This window comes from Primulina huaijiensis, chromosome 1 (genome assembly GCF_012295235.1).
Source record: "Primulina huaijiensis isolate GDHJ02 chromosome 1, ASM1229523v2, whole genome shotgun sequence".
Lineage (NCBI taxonomy): Eukaryota > Viridiplantae > Streptophyta > Magnoliopsida > Lamiales > Gesneriaceae > Primulina > Primulina huaijiensis.
In genome coordinates, this window is record NC_133306.1 from 24,070,070 (window position 1) to 24,087,268 (window position 17,199).

General features: G+C 36.3%; 1 protein-coding gene and 1 long non-coding RNA gene across 2 annotated transcripts; one reads left to right on the forward strand and one right to left on the reverse strand.

The window, feature by feature from the left end:
* Positions 1-508: 508 nt before the first annotated feature.
* Positions 509-958, reverse strand: LOC140965537 (uncharacterized). Its single transcript, XR_012173106.1, has 2 exons — positions 820-958; positions 509-733 (listed from the first exon to the last, which is right to left on the reverse strand). It is a non-coding gene; the product is annotated as an uncharacterized lncRNA (long non-coding RNA).
* A 2,474-nt stretch (positions 959-3,432) lies between these two features.
* LOC140986807 (uncharacterized) lies at positions 3,433-16,845 on the forward strand. The gene is made up of 24 exons (XM_073455173.1): positions 3,433-3,895; positions 4,009-4,118; positions 4,455-4,527; positions 4,778-4,839; positions 5,477-5,618; positions 6,166-6,372; positions 6,476-6,542; positions 6,667-7,066; positions 8,000-8,147; positions 8,241-8,401; positions 9,221-9,320; positions 10,684-10,758; positions 10,858-10,992; positions 11,202-11,291; positions 11,793-11,969; positions 12,070-12,174; positions 12,260-12,418; positions 12,767-12,811; positions 12,911-13,132; positions 14,438-14,544; positions 14,629-14,685; positions 14,800-14,860; positions 14,935-15,173; positions 15,393-16,845. Exons 1-23 carry the CDS (start codon positions 3,755-3,757, stop codon positions 15,094-15,096), a joined length of 3,006 nt encoding a protein of 1,001 aa, XP_073311274.1. The 5' UTR covers positions 3,433-3,754; the 3' UTR covers positions 15,097-15,173; positions 15,393-16,845.
* Positions 16,846-17,199: the final 354 nt, after the last annotated feature.

Sequence of the window (17,199 nt, forward strand, 5' to 3'; positions counted from 1 at the left end):
GGAAACAATTGAAGGTCGAGGCATCATTCAAATCATCACGACGGTGCAATGAAACTATTCACGTCACTCAGTAGTATAAAAGGATGGCTTCTCAAGTAAAAGGTTATGAGATTACACCAGGATTCGCTAGCTTAATGCCCTATGGTTTGATGTAACGCTCAGGAAGCAGACGGGAAAGGCAGAACTAGAACTGGTACCTTGTTATATAGTTCCAACTTCCAAGCCACAAAGGTTTGGATTGATGTCATTTTGACATGGAACCAAACACGAAGGGCTGGTATTTGGGTACGACACAAAAATAATTTACGACAATTATTAGTTCTGTAGCAATGGATTAAATTTATGTTTCTTGATTGAGAGGTATAGCAATAATACACATAATAAAGAAAGTGTTAAAAAATATCAAGAACAAGATGCAGTTTTTGTAATATTAATTAGTATCATCATGCAGTTAATAGCTCTCCCAGATGGCCTTACTTCGCAGGGATTGCATACCAAAAACATAGGATTCAGATAAAAATCGAAATTGTTGAAATCTCATGCGATTGATTAGTTGAATGATCTACTAAGTCTCGTGCATAAACACAACAGTGCACTGTTACAGATTCAAAATCATAAAACTGGAAGCTTAAAAACGGAACCCTATAAACGCCAGCAAAACGGGGGATTACTTGGATCTCTGCCTCATCTTTCGGCGCTTCCTCTTCAACCTCCTCATGCGCTTCTTCTTCCACTGTTTAACAATCAAGATTTAAGATAAACTGTTGATTGATGGAGAAAATCCATTGATTCTTGAAAAGAAACAGTGCTTCATTATACCTTGGCTCTCATATTGAACGAGAAGATGCAATCAAGAGCTCGGAACGCCTCCCTTGGTCACAGGTGATTACTAAAGATGGAAGGCTGCAGAAAATCGAATTAGGGTTTTGCTAAACTATATGTAAGAGGTCTTAAATTTTTGTTGGATGGGCTTTTTAATATTTAGGCCCATCTATTTTGGTAAATGGGCCACTTCTCTTCAAACAGAGATTAGTTAAATAAGTTTAAGGGATTTTCGGTTTGGGTTTCGCTTTTCATTCCAAATTATTAGTTTTATCTTTCCATCAAGGGGAGGAGCAACTATATCGAACAATGTTTGATAATGGGAAATCGGATGTTGAAGCTATTATCAAGAAAATAAAGATTTTCGTCATGTTTTTATTAGATAAGTTCTCAACCCATCGAAGCATTAAATGTTAGACAATATATATGTGTCACATCCGTCTCATATTCTTTTTGGCTTAACGGAAATATTTTTGGGATTCTCAAATCAGAGAGAGGTCTTAGACAATGAGATCCTCTTTCACCTTAATTATCTATTTGTGCTTTGTTCACAAGGCATGTCCTCAATTTTTTTCAAAAACAGTGGATCGTCGATTGTTTAAGGGGGTGAAGATTGCGCATTCTACTCTGGTTATTTCACATTTATTTTTTTGTCGATGACATCCTTGTGTTGTTAGGGTGAAGATGGAGGACTGCATACAAGTTCGAAATTGTTTACAACTTTATGAATGAGTGTCGGGGCAGTTGGTAATCTACAACAAATCTCCCCTAACTTTCTGTCCGAGCACTCATGTTTCGGTAATTGAAGATGTCATAAATGTGTTATATTTCGAGGTGGTTAAGGGACATGACCTTTGTTTGGGGCTGCCAACTTTCTTCCTACTCAATAAACGACTACAATTCGCTTATTTACGAGAGAGAATATGAAAAAAAATATATCCATGACTGGTTAGCAAGATTCTTCCCCTTGGGAGGTCACGAAGTGCTTATTAAAGCCGTTTTGCAAGCACTAGCATCCTATGCCGTGTCTTGTTTCAAAAATACCATGAAATAGAGCAAGCGTGTGCAAAATTTTGGTGACATGATAAAAAAGGCATACATTGGGTGAGTTGGAAGAAGATTTGTAAACCAAAGAGTATTGGTGGGGTGAGGAACTTAGCTGCTTTTAACAAAGCTCTTTTGGCGAAACAAGTGTGGCGAGTCATCCAATATCCAGATTCTTTAATGGCTAGGGTGCTCAAAGCAAGATACTTTAAACATACCCACGTTATGGTGGCTGGACTAGCCAATCCATCTTTTGCGTGGAGATCTTTATTGGGGGAGGATTGAATCCAAAGAGCTTGCGCTGGAGAGTGGGTGATGGTAAAATATCCAAGTTAGCTCAGATTCTTGGGTTCCTGGTATATTTATATTTTCAAATGTAATCCGATTACTGTGTTGGATCGGAATATGAAAGTGGCAAGCCTTATTTTTTACACGGGAACCTGTAATGAAGGTATTGTTTAACTTTTCCCTATTCGAGTAGTAGGAGCTATGTTTGATATTCCGCTATATCGGTTAGGGGTACTGGCACTCGGGTTTGGGTTGAGAGCCCGAATGACATGTACTCAGTTAAGTTGGGTTACCTTATGGAAACCTGTCCCCTCATCCTTTACAATAATGGTGGAAAAAAATTTGGAGTCTTCATCTTCCACCAAAAAGTTAGGATTTTTTATGGCGAGCATCTCGGGATCTGCTACTTACCGCAGTGAATCTTCGTTCTCATCTTGTTCCATCGAATGGTTTCTTCCATATTTAATTTGTAAGTTGCATTTGGCTAATACAGCTCGTTCTGCCCTTGTGTTCGCATTGCTTGGAAAAAGACATTATTATGGAGACATTTGAGCAAGGTTAGTATGACTTCCATTATCGATTGTGCTATTTTTCTATTGAAATCGTTGAATATTTGAGGAATTTGAAGTGTTTATTATGTTAACGTGGGCTGCATGGTTCGAGAATTTCAAAATATTGCATGCAGTACCACAATATCGGAAACACAACGTTATTGAATTTGAATGGGCTTTGTCAGTGTTGGATATGTTCAAGGAGTCTAATTTGTTATGTGAGACTCCAAATATTTCGATGGCTTCTGATTTATGAAGGCTTTGGACACCACGGTTACTGAACCAGCTGACGATAGGTGTTAATACAAGCTATATTAGGGATAAGAATATCTACAATATTGGTTGTTATTCGTATAAGTATGGATTTCTGTCTTCGTCAAGGTCTTATCAATAATTGCATTTACTCGAACTCACTTCTAACTATTCGAGAAGTGATGAGTAAAGCTGAGAATCGGGTTCGATTATGTTGAAGATTCGATCAGTTATGAAAAAACCGACTTTTATCTCCTTAATATTTATGAAAAATCGACCAATGATGTTGTTCATGAGTTAGCTTATAAAACTAATACATCATAATCGAATCTTGAATGGATTAATGAAGATTGTCCCCTATGGTTGATTGATACTGTAAAACTCGAATTGTTTGGTATTGCTAATGTAATATTTGTTTCCTTAAAAATAATAATAATAAATAATAATAAAACAAAATGACACTAACTGCCATTATAAATCAAGGTGACACGAGGCCCAGTTCCAGCTCAGAAACTCTGCGCCGGAGGCTTTACCTTTTCTCCGCCTCCCACTGCCGCCGCTGCATCTAAACCCTTCCTTGGAATCCTACTGCCGACTCCAATCCCAACTGTTTAAATTCTCCGCTCCAATATCGCAAATCATATATCTTCCGGTCACCCTTCGGGAAATATCACAATTCGAATCTTTTAGTCAACACATCGATCAAGAACATCTCCTCATTTTCTCCGTTTATGCAGACAGTGTGAATTTTGCGATACGCTTGATATATTGGTTAATTTTTTCTTTGAGGAAAAGAAATGGCTCTCTCTGTCTCCGACTTGCCTGCTATATATACACTGGTCACCAATTCGTTGAGCGGTGACATAAACATACGCAAGCCTGCCGAAGATGCTCTGGCGCAATTCGAGAGCAGACCTGGTTTCTGTTCTTGTCTAATGGTATATGAGTGTTTGTATTTGTACGCGTTGTTAATATTTGTGCTAATGCATGTGAGCAGTGTTTTGTTGTGAAGACGTCGAACATTTTTTATGAGTTATTTTGTATCGTGCAGGAAGTTATAGCAGCTAAAGATTTAGTGTCACAGACTGATGTGAGATTATTGGCGTCTGTGTATTTCAAGAACAGCATCAATCGGTATTGGAGACATAGGCGTGATTCAACGTATGTTATTCATATTTTTGAGCATCCGTGTTTATCTTGATGCATTATGTTCTTAAGTTTCTTTATCTACTAGTGTTACGAATGTCATTCGTATTTTTTGAGCATCCGTGTTTATCTTGGTGCATTGTGTTCTTTATTTTCTTATCTACTTGTGTTGTTTTATCTGAATGCTACGGAAGGAGAGTTGGATTGGAAATGGTCTAAAATTGTCTTTGGTTAAACCTCTACCTCTTCTGTTATTCACTTTAATAATGATATATTTTGTTTCGTTAATTTTATTGGAGTAAATAGATGTATAAGTTTGGTGCTACATCTAATTATAAAATGCCTTCACAGGGGAATCAGCAATGAAGAAAAAATATATTTGAGACAAAAGTTGCTGTCACACTTAAGAGAAGAGAATTATCAGGTGATGCATATAATGATTGCTGGTAAACCATTTTGAATTTTGTCGGTTTGCTCACAGTTCCCTAAAACTAGTTGTGTAGTTGTCTGTGCCAAAGTTTAAATTAATTTACTGGCTATTGGATACGACATCATATTTATTGTTGTTGATAATGTGGTCGATACTACCTGCACAAAATTGGAAGTTTTTCTAATCTTTCTTCTCAAACGGTAGTCATGCTTCATATGTTTTCCTCATTTTTGTTGCGTTACAGATTGCTGCGACATTGTCTGTTTTGATCTCGAAAATTGCACGCATTGACTACCCAAGAGAATGGTATGATTTCTCACCTGCTTTGCCTGCTAGTAACCATTTGGAGAAATTTTTGCAATACCAGTATCGCTGGTTCCAAACTTCTCAGTTCTTGGAGCTAAGAAATAGTCGGATATTTTTTCTTTCCTTAAACAAACAAACAAACTATAATATGGTGCCTAGCTGAATCCAACATTATGATCTAGGCAGGGTTGACTTGCTCAATACTCGAATCAGTTGGTTCACTCTCAGATATATTTAATTGTCCATGATCAGCATCTTGGAATTGTGATAGAAAATCAAAGACACTATATAAGAGGAATCAAAAGGGTTTTTTGGTGGATTTGGAATGATAAAGTTTAATAGTGCGGGAGCAGATTTCTTATGATATTTATGTATTCCATCATTTCATTCTTGAAAATATGGTATGATATTGGTGAAACTGGCCGCAGCCTTAGATTAAGGAACTGATATTATTTTTTCCTTTTTTATAATGTAATAATATAATATCTTGTTTTGTATTTCCGATCTGCAGTCATGTCTTAATGAAGCTTATATAACATTTGTATGGTGCCATGTGTAATATTGTTGATTTTCGGCAAAACTGTTCTCTGTGAATTAATCCTGTGTATTATGCCTACTGATTCAAGTTTGGATACAGGTCAGACTTGTTTTCTACCTTAGCTCAACAGCTTCAATCAGCGGATTTATTAACTTCTCACAGAATATTTATGATTCTTTTCCGGACATTGAAGGAGTTGTCGACGAAACGACTGACTTCTGATCAGAGGACCTTCGCTGAGGTGCACATTTTTAATTTTATTTATTATTTTGGGAAATGGATGAGTGCATTTCACAATGTACATTTTGATAAAGTAGCATTGATTTAAAATTTGGATGTCGGGGCATTAATACCATGTGTGCTATAATTGTTTCAAAAAACAGAGTCCATATGATGATTAAAGATCATCAATGAAGCTCCATTTATCCTATAAAAGTTTCCTCTCTAGAGGATATTTTCATTTGTTTTTGTCATTTGAGTGTTTACTGGATTCCTGATTTATGATTTGTCATGGAGTTATTATGTTGATAATATCCTAGTGAAATTATGTTCCTTGATGTAGAAGAGTTTTTATAATCTATAGATATTCATGTTAGCCTAAAGTTGATGTGGGGTCGATTGATCTTAAAGATTTGAATGTAAATTTTTGCACTTTGTTTTCTATAATCTGTCTCACTGTATGTAAAATTGAGTGGACTGATTAAGTGCTATCCTTCTCAAACCAAATATTTTTTTCATAAAGGATGGTGTGAGTGTCACTGAATATTTCACCTTTTTTCATTTGTCAGATAGCATCCCTATTCTTTGATTACAGTTGGCACCTTTGGCAGACTGATGTGCAGAATATATTGCATGGTTTTTCATTGCTTGCTCAAAATGCTTCTGAGTTGAATCAGGATGATCTTTACTTAACCTGTGAAAGATGGTTCCTGTGTTCAAAGATTATACGGCAGCTTATAATTTCTGGGTTCCCAAGTGATGCGAAGTCGATACAGGTGAGGTCCCATCCTTCCAGCTTTGTTCTTGGCCGCTTTCTGTTTTTTTTGTGTCTGATGAACTATACAAGTTTTCTTCGCTTGTGATATTGTTGCCTTATAGGAAGTGCAACCTGTCAAGAAGGTCGGTCCTGTTGTGTTAAATGCTGTCCAATCATTTCTGCGATACTGTATGATCTCAGCTCTTGAATTAAGTCTTATCAATGATTGTTCCTTCTTAGGTATCAAATCCTCTTCTAAATAAATTCAAGGGCTGTAAAAGTTAAAATTCTTCCGATTTACAATTCAATGCAGATTCATCTTTTCAAGAGAAACATCCCAAATTCTGGGAGTTCCTGAAGAAGGCATGTACTAAGTTGATGAAGGTTTTAATTGCAATTCAGCACAGGCATCCTTACTCATTTGGTGACAAAAGTGTCCTTTGGCCTGTTGTTGACTTTTGCTTGAATAAGATCACAAACCCTGAGCCAGATATTGTCTCGTTTCAAGATTTTTTGATTCAGTGTATGTCAATGATGAAATCTATTCTTGAATGTAAAGATTACAAGCCAATCATGACTGGTCGTGTGATGGATGACAATCGAATGACCTTTCAAGAGATGAAGAAAAATGTATCTAGTACAGTTGCTGGTGTCTTGGCTTCTCTTCTGCCCAGTGAGCGTGTGGTTCTATTGTGTAACATACTGATAAGGAGGTAAAAACGAAGTCATGTAAATATGCTTTATTTTTTCTGGTCTTTTTCAATCAAATTATTCATCCGGAGCCTGGTAATTTATATTATCAGGAAACAAAAAGCAACTATAGGTGCTAATGGATAAATCAAATGTTTGCTCTGTCTTGCACTGCCTTCACTCCTCTCTATGTTCATTTGTGGCCTCTGCATTCTTTAGGCGTTTAGCATCTCTATCAGTAAAGACTTGTTGAAGCTTAAACTGCAGCAACTGACTTTAAAATGCTTTGAGTTGCCTGAGTAAGAGAAGATATTTACACCATGTCAACATATCCATTCCATTTGATCTGATGGCTTGATGACTTAGACTTTGGACTGCATCGTTGCACTAGATGCATGTTCTTTTCTCCTAGTCTGTAGACGTGCCTTCTGATAAGTTTTTCTCCTTAAATTTCTTAGCAATTCATGTTTTCTTGTCTTTCTTCTTAGTGTTATGAATTTTGAATCGATTACTTAATTTTAAGGTGGAAGTTTCCCTATTATGATTACAAGTTTTTTAGGTTTCCTCCATTTACTGATATGACGACCGGAAACAATTTCAAGGATGCTGAAATTTTTGCCTGAAGATCATATTAGTGATTTTCTTGAATTGGTTAGGCTTTTTTTGGAGTACAAATGGGAGACATGCTTTGCTAGCTAAGGATCTTGAACTGAGATTGCTCCCCAAAGAGAGGGTTATGATATCAATTGACTTGGTTAAGTTTTAAATACTGGCATGAAAATAAAATTCGTTCAGCAACCCCGGTGATACCTTTTCGCTAATAAGATATATCCTTTACTGTGATTCTAGCCTGCTATGTTTGTCATGGAATCATGATTAGATCACATGTGTCATATCATCTTTAATTTTTTTTTCTTTGCTTCATTTCTCTCAGTCTTCTGTTATTTCTTAAGCAGGTATTTTGTTTTAACAGCCAGTGATATGGAAGAATGGTACCAGAGTCCCGAGTCTTTTCACCACGAGCAGGACTCTGTCTTGTGGTCAGAGAGATTAAGACCATGTGCAGAAGCGTTATACATTGTTTTGTTTGAGAATCACAGCCAAGTAGGTCTTTGTGAGACTTAAAAGTTTATTTTCTTATGCGTTGACATGTCTATAAGTATTGTGTATGCTCATGGTCATTTTTCACCGTTTCAGCTCCTGGGTCCTCTTGTGGTGTCCATTCTTCAAGAGGCAATGAGTGGATACCCTTCTTCTGGTAATGAAATAACTCCACCCTTGCTTCTCAAGGATGCTGCTTATGGTGCTGCTGCGTATGTCTACTACGAGCTTTCGAATTATCTGAGCTTCAAAGACTGGTAAGTCTTTGAATTATTGGTGTCAAGTAGTAGTTTGATTCCAGTTACAAAAATTGGTCAACTTTGTGTTTTGGACTCTTTTTACTATGGAGAACTCTGATTTTTGCCAACGGTTACTCGATGCGTATTTTTGTACAAAGGTAATGTTCCTTCATTGCATGCTTTTGAGGTTGGGTTTATTTTGGGACAAGCAGTTAATGGACATTATTTTTTTCCATGGAAATCTCACTGTAAAATATACATATAACTCAGTAGCTTCTGCCCACTGCTACCACAGCGAGACAGGAGTAGATGTGAGTGCTTCAGGTGGATAGGCTTCAGTGCTCTCAACCTGGTTTGGAATCTACGAGAAAAGGCAAAAGCCAGTAGTAGAGCCAGCACGGTTGAAACCATATTGGGGTTGCTCCAATCCAGTTGTCAGGAATTCCCAGTCCAGTTACTTGCTGGAATTTATATAGATAACTGTCACATTATGCTAGCGAAATTTAGACCAAACAAGTTTCAGTCCGTATCTTCCTTTATCGATTTATGGACATTTAGGTTATTGATGTACCCTAGCTTGACTGATTCATACTCCTACCTACTGCTATTATTCATTTCAACCATTATATCTCTGTTCTTATCTGTTTTTTTCAACCCCTGTATTTCTGTTCTTTTGTTAAGCTGTGCAATTACCAAAGATCTTTTTACGACATTCTCTATTGTCTCTGGCTAGATTATTTGCGAAAGCAATGCTTATTACTCTCTACTCCATATCAATTTTTTTATTTATTTATTTGTGGCATGACTTAATGAGAATTCCATCACCCTCTTATGCAGGTTCAATAGTGCATTATCTGTTGATCTCACGAACGACCATCCAAACATGCGAATTATACATAGAAAAGTTGCATTAATTTTGGGGCATTGGGTTTCGGAGGTAATAAGAATTGTTGATATATTTGTATTTATCATCACTATTTCTTATTTCTTGCACTTTTCCTTTTGATGGTTGCCTCTGATTGAAAAGATAATTTCTTATTTTAGTTTATTTAAACGAGATTTGTACAAAAGTTAAATGCTTGTTGATTCAGTTATCCGTTTAGATGAACTCTCAGATATTTCGAGTATTCGTGTATGGAAAAAAAGTCAATTCAGCACTTTTTGTCAGAAAATCTGTGCATTAATGTGTCTGAGATAGCAGTTGGTGCCTTCTTATGGTGACTTCGAAATCTCAGTCTTTAGTTTAGTGATAGTATATTGGTATTCTGGCTGCCAATTCCCAGAGGATTAGGTATTTTTTTTTATAATAGGATTAGGTTTTCTTTAACTTTCTTAAATTTAAATTAGTTTTGTTTTGACTCTGAAGCTCTGGAGCAGGGGTGGACCCAAAGAAGGGGCTAGACCAGTCTGACCCTTCTACCTTGGGGTCCAGCCCAATAGATACCAATTATGAAATTCTTATAGTTAAGAAGTCACGTTTAGTTTTTCTTAGCCCTAATCTTTACATCGTTTGACCTTATTGCCTCTTATTGTTTCGTGCTCTTGGTTTTTATTTTGTTAACTCCGTCTAGTTTTATTTCGCTGGATAGTTAAAAAGAGGGAGAAATGTATGATTTATATTTAGTTTAGCCCACCCAAAATAGAAAAACTTGGTTCCGCTTTGCTGTGGAGTTTTGGTAGAAGGAAATAAGCAACCTGTATAAACTAGAAATTTGGCTTGACGCTAGAATTTTATAGGATTTTATGGACTGGAATCAAATTATTAAATGGGGGTTCCTGTTGTGAAACCTTTACTTGAAATAAATTTTGTTTGTATAGTACTGGATAATGCAGGTCCCTTTGCGCTGTCAGCTATATCAAATTGATGCCGTGCCCGTGTGGTTCAGATTCCTGATGTCATGACTAAGTTCGAGATGTTACTAGATTGACATTAAACTACTTGATGATATCAGGCACACATCTAGCGAAAAAAATGATTGCCAATTCTGATCCCATTTTCAGAAGTTTCTGACAATTCAAACTTAGTTTTTTGTTGATAGTCTCCATGAATCCAGTTAAATATATGGTAAGAAATGTAAAAGTATTGGACTGCACAATAAGGTTGGCCATCTGAAAGTGTTATCTAAAAGGTAAATAAATTTTCAAATGAATAATCAGCTTGACTTTCTGATGTTCAATGTTGCATGAAATATGACATGGTTTGAGTGAGTTGTATCATCCTTTTGGATGATTTTATTGCAGTTTGTCATCACTTTTACTGCAACTGAGAATTTGGCTCCTGAGTTTTTCTCTCTGTACAGATTAAAGACGAAACTAGAAGACCAGTATATTGCGCTTTAATAAAATTGCTTCAGGAGAAAGATCTGTGTGTTAGGGTATGATACATTTTGACAAATCCTCTGCAGTTTCTTGTCACAAAAATTTGTTTCGATTGTCAGTGTTGATTTGATTCATTTTTTTGGCTTTTGTTTCAGCTGGCAGCATCACGATCCCTGTATTTTCATATTGAAGATGCCAATTTCTCAGAGCAGGAATTCTCTGATCTTCTTCCAATATGCTGGGACTCATGTTTCAAACTGGTGGATGAAGTACAAGAGTTCGATTCAAAAGTTAGTTACTGTGTCTCATTATTTCAACATTTTCTGCAGCTTATGCAACTTGGTTTATGATGACTAAGATACCATGCACTAATTTTCTTCTGCAGCCCCTCAATTTTATTTTAACTCGGGATTTTAGGTTTCTTCCCAACTTCTTGTGGGTCATTCAGCCTTCCGCCATAGTGGATCAAATTTACTAATGAAATCAAATTATGTGTCAGGTTCAAGTGTTAAATACGATTTCTTGTCTTATTGCACGAGTGACTGAAGTTATTCCTCACTCAAACAAGTTGATGCAGTTTTTCCAGAAGGTACCGTGTTTGCACTTGTATGTGCATATTTTTCTTAATGACACATTCTTCTTGTATAGTTGAATGGGCTATTTTTTCTGCATAAATTGTGCTATATCCTCTCTGAAGCAGTAAAAATCAGAAGAAAATTTGTGCTACGTGGACATATCTGAAAATTATTGTTCTTTACTTACATTGCCTTCAGATTTTCAGCATCCTTGTTTTTTCAGTAATGCTTGAGTAAGTTTCATCGAGGAACTGTCCTACTGTTGTAATAAATTTCTGGTTTGTATTATTTGAGTTGAATATTATCACAGGGAATATATGACTGCATCTTAATCACATTCATTTGGCCTACACTCTGTACAAGACTACATTAGCTTGTGCAGATATTATTTCCCTGTTCTGTTGAGTGGTCTCTTCTTGACATATCAAACCCACTTGAGCATAAAAGTTTTCTTCCTTTTTGGTTCATTATTCCCATCTTTACATATTGCTTTGTACTGACTTAGTTTTCCATAGGTCTGGGAAGAATCTTCTGGTGAAAGCCTATTGCAAATTCAGCTTCTCACAGCTCTGAAAAACTTTGTCGTTGCACTTGGTTACCAGTCGTCTATATGCTACAACATGCTACTGCCCATTTTACAAACTGTAATCAATGCAAGTAGCCGTGATGAACTTTTGGAAGATAGCATGCAGGTTTGGTTTAGAGCAAGCTTTTGTTATTGAATTTTGAGAGAATTCCTTAACAGGAAAAATTTCAGATGTCTCTTTTTTGTTGTGTGTCAATATCATGCAGTTATGGGAAGCCACTCTTTCTCATGCCACCTCAATGGTTCCTCAGCTGTTGGGGTATTTCCCATGTCTGGTGGAGATCTTGGATCGAAGTTTTGATCACTTAAAGGTGTGTGTATATATATATATTCCTTTTGCTCTTTCATCTTCTTTTTTAAAAGAATGATGTCCTGAAGTCTTAACTCAATTAACAGGTGGCTGCCAGCATCGTTGAAGCCTACATACTTCTTGGTGGAATAGAATTCCTCAATATGCACGCACCAACTCTTGCTAAACTTCTTGATTTAATCGTCGGTAACGTCAATGACAGAGGGTTGCTTTCAATCCTTCCACTTGTGGATATTTTAGTTCAGGTAGTTGATTCCTGACACAATGCTGCAAAATTGCTGTTCTCTTGACAAATCATTATAATATTGATGAAAGCATGTCCTTATATGCTAAAATAGAATCTTTTAATCTTCACAAGTGATTTTCTCTTTATTTGAAAGTGAATGGTATATATGAATCTTTTTGGAGTGTTAGCAATGCTTCGGTATCATCAATTGTGTCATCCTTTGCCTGTGAATATTATAATAACTGAAACTGGATTCATAATGTGCTACACTCGGTCAAACAAATACCACGATTACTGTCGCTCAGTGCATTTTCATTGATCTTCAGTCGTTAGAGTAAATGACTTTCATCTTATTCTGGCACTGCAGTGTTTTCCTGCTGATGTGCCCCAATTAATCAGTACCACTATAATGGTAAATTGAGTTTCTATCTTTCTTCGATTCTGTATCCTTGAATTTATATTATTGCTTATTTTTCATAACTGGAATTCAGATTTTGCTATTTTTGTTTAGAAATTAATTGTCATATGCCTGACTGGAGGAGATGATCATGATCCTTTGAAGACAGCTGTGAAAGCATCTTCAGCAGCCATACTTGCAAGGATTTTGGTCATGAACACTAATTATCTAGCACAATTAATATCAGAACAATCACTGTTAGCACATCTCCAGGATGCTGGATTTTCAAATGACGAAAACATATTGATTTGCCTGGCTGATGTTTGGCTAGACAAGGTGAGTGTAGATTCTAGCATTTTTAATTTGATGATTTTGAACTCACCTCTGAATTGTCTTTGTTTTTCATATGTCGATAAACTTTGTTGCGTGGATACGGGTACAGGTATCGTATCGAATACGATATAGATACCGCAATATGTCAAATTTTGAAAATATAAAACACGATACCGTTATGTTACTACAATTATTAAAGAATATATAGATATTATATATATTTATAAATTTAGTATTAAAATAAAAAACTGTAGAGATAGAAAACCATATTTCATCAATCATAATATCCATGGCAAACAAAAAAGTAAAAAACAACCATAGCCGATGGAAGTAAAGCTGTCATTAAGTTTAAAAAAAACAGTGGGGATTCAAGAAAAAGCTAAAAAAATAAAAAAAACTGGCTAGGAACTGCAGGGCGGCGGTGAGCAGGCGGCATAGCAAACTTCAATGGGTAAGAGAGCGATTTGAGTAGGCCTTTGGGCTTATATGCCCAATTCCTTTTAAATATTTTTAACCAGTCCTAAAAAAATCAATTTGTTTCAATTTAACCCCTAAAACCTTTTAATTATTTTCAATTTTGCCAAAATGTATCCCGACCGTGTTCAAGACGTATCCGTCAACAATAGAAATTTTGCCGTATCCGACTCGTGTCTCGGCTTATCCGTCAACAATAGAGATTTTGCCGTATCCGACACGTGTATCGGCTTGTCGTATCCGTGCCCGATACCCCAAAAAAATCAAGAGTATCAGTGCTACATAGTTGGTTCCGATGCTTCAAAATTTTTTTAGGAGTATCCATGCTACGTAATTGGTAAACATGGTGATAAATATAATTTACATGATTACGTGCTATATTTCAAATTTTTTCCTTTTTTTTAAGAATTTGTACTCATTGCGTTGGCTATATTTTTTCTGTTGCTTGCGCAATACTACTAAATCAGCTACTCATGTTTGCTTTCACTGGGCTCCTATTTCAAAACTTAAGCTTCTTGCTTAGTGTTGTTGCTCGTTTTGTGCTTGTTTCTAGTCATTTGTGATTGTGGAACTTTTGACATTCTTCTAAAGTGAACTCGCGACCACATTATCTATTTACTCTTAAGAAAGACTTTCTTTTGAACAAAGTTTTGTTCTGATACAAATGGTGTTCTGATAATTTCTCAAGATCAGAAAAGTAGTTGTGGAAAAAGTTTATGGTATACCATATTACCATAAAAAATGTCGTCCCTTGACTGCGCCCTGGGTTCATGGCCCACAGTTACGCTGCTGTTTACTGGCCATATATGATTGCTCTTTATTTTGGGTTTGCAGGTTGACAATGTTATTTCCACTCAAAGAAAGACCTTTGGCTTAGCACTTTCTATAATTTTAACTTTGAGAATGCCTCAAGTTCTTGAAAAACTTGATCATATCCTAAGGTATTCATCCTCTTCATCGTTAATGACGAAAAATTCTGCAGAAGAATTTGTTAATATTATGGGTTTTTTTGGTTCTTGATGTAGTGTATGTGCCAGTGTCATACTGGGTGGAAGTGAGGATTTAACTGAAGAAGAATCAAGGTTTGATCTGATATTATGGTTTTCTTCTCAGTATACTTTTTGATGTCTTGTTTCTTGAATAGCCTTGATTTACCTTCTCTAGTTTCGTAATCAAATTTACTTGTGGTATTATAGTAGCGATAATATGCAATCTAGCAAGCTGCAGCTCCCCAGTAAAGAGGTTAGGAAGAGACAGGTATGCTGTTTTTCCTGAAGATGCGCAGCGTTTTTTTAATTAATAATTTTTAACTGAATCATGTTTCATGTCAGATCAAATTCTCTGACCCAATAAGCCAAATGTCGTTGGAGAACTCAGTGAGGGACAATCTCCAGACTTGTGCTGCTCTTCATGGAGAATTATTTAACACCGCCATGTCTAAGATTCATCCTGCCGCATTTGCACAACTGAAACAGGCTTTGAACATGACATAAATTTCATTTCGAAGCTTTTGCAGAAAAATCAGGGTTGCATAATTTCGTGAGAGCTTGTGAAAATGGAAGGAATATGGGTAAGCAGCTTGTTTCCCTAAATTCTGCTTGGGCCTGTGAAAAGAGAATGCCATCTGTTTATGCATGAGTGCTGTCAGCGTTTGATCTTTTGAGAAGAAACACCAATCAAACGATTTTGCTCTAGTACTATTAAAAAAACCTTATTTGTCAGACACATGCATGCGCAGCAATATCCACATACTATTAGTTTTTTACGTATTTTTTACTCTGTTCAACAGGTGAGATTGACGCTTCTTCAATTTTGAGATGGATACTTCATCGCACACTATTGGTTTCTTTGTCTGGTTCGTTTCCATTAAATGAAATCTTGGTAGGCATTTGTTCAAAGCGCACGCTTTGTGCATGGTATATAGTTCGATCCCTTCATGTCATAGTTTTTAGGCATAAGGGTGAGTTTTGAGCATTGTGGGTTCGTATGAAATTACTGCACACGAAGGAATGAGTGTTGTATCACATGAACGTCACCTTGGGAAGTACCAAAATCTTTTTTTTTCCCTCCTTTTAATCTTTCAAAGGTTGGTTTTGTTGATTGTAGTGCAACTGGTGTTACCATTTTACGTCATTAGGAGTTTAAAAAGAAATGTCGTAAACAAGAGGAAATTTCAAATGAAGGAAAATGCGTTTTTATATATTTTCGCACAGTGCTCTTTCTGTACATTTCTTGCATTTGAATTATCTTTTGTATATTTCAATTTAAGCTCAAAAATTGTTTGGATGGCCGGTGCAATAGTTTTTTCCATAAACGAACTCCAGATTTCAATTGGAAATATTTATTTCTACCGTCCGAGCAGAGTGGACACAGAGGCGGTCTACAAAACTGTTTTACACAAGGCACATTGAGATATTCGGGTTGAGAATCACATTCTAGGACTCAAAGAACCTAAAATAAAACATGAGCAGCCAAAATTTCATGAGAAAATACAGGGAAAAAAACAGGAACTTTTTCATTTTTAAGAAGCTACTTAGCACCAAATCCAACTCCGACTCCACAGCATCCTAAGCTGTCTTCTTTCTTACCTGCTGGAACTGTTTGAATACAGAATTTACATTTCCTTTTCTTTCCACCGCCGGGGCTAACGATAGCCAGACCTAGATCTCAAGATCATCTACTATATTTGCTTTGATATAAAGCATGAGCAAAGAAACTACACTAGATATCACAATCACGAGACACAATCATGTCAAGCCTGCTGTAATGGGAGTAGGACCTATCAAAGTCGGAAGTATTAGATCTCTTTCCCAATCCAACAATTCCCAACCAGACAAGCACATCAGTTTAGTTTTAGAGCATGAGAAGAAGGATGAAATATTAATTGTAATTTAAGGCTTAATGGTCGTCGAACTGACTCGAAGTAAATCAGCTCCATAAACCAGACATGCAACCTAAAGCATTGTTGGCAACAGGGAAAAGAGGAAACCAATAGCAGAACTGATCACCTCGGCAAAGTTGCCCTTCCAAATACAAATTAGGAAAATGAATGAACCAAGACAAACAAACAGATCCAACTAGCAAAATTCACAGTTATCCACAATAATATGACAGCACGAGCAAAGATATATCATTAATGAAAAAGAAACTTTACAGTAAATTGGCGGAATATGAAATTGCTAATGATTAACAGGCCAAGGAGTTTTAATTCAAGGGAAAAAAATTCCAATTCAGAAACTTTTTTTAAAAAAATCTCTATCAGAGTAACTATGACTAGAAAAAGCAGCATCGGATGCAAGATCCATAGCCCATGAGTAATAGCATCATCATGTAGAGAATCATGTAAAAACAAAAAATTTCTAAATACGTTAACAGAAAATTTCGAAATACAAGACGCAAAATGCGATCGCTTTATCGAAAAATTAAAGATCTCAAAGCTACAATGCTCAATGTTTGCTCGCCAGAAAGGGTGGTGAAGTATGCAGCGTTCGCCGCAGGCTTTATATAATAATAATAATAATAATAATGCCGTCTTGGCGTTACGAATCGAAATCTGGAAATAGGGTTTCACAAATATATGAGCCCTAATTGCATCT

Excerpts from the sequence above, each read along its gene's own strand:
- LOC140986807 (XM_073455173.1), top strand. The coding sequence starts at position 3,755 with ATGGCTCTCTCTGTCTCCGACTTGCCTGCTATATATACACTGGTCACC. Across the intron at positions 8,402-9,220 it reads TATCTGAGCTTCAAAGACTG|GTTCAATAGTGCATTATCTG; the intron begins GTAAGTCTTTGA and ends CCTCTTATGCAG. Across the intron at positions 11,970-12,069 it reads TTTTGGAAGATAGCATGCAG|TTATGGGAAGCCACTCTTTC; the intron begins GTTTGGTTTAGA and ends AATATCATGCAG.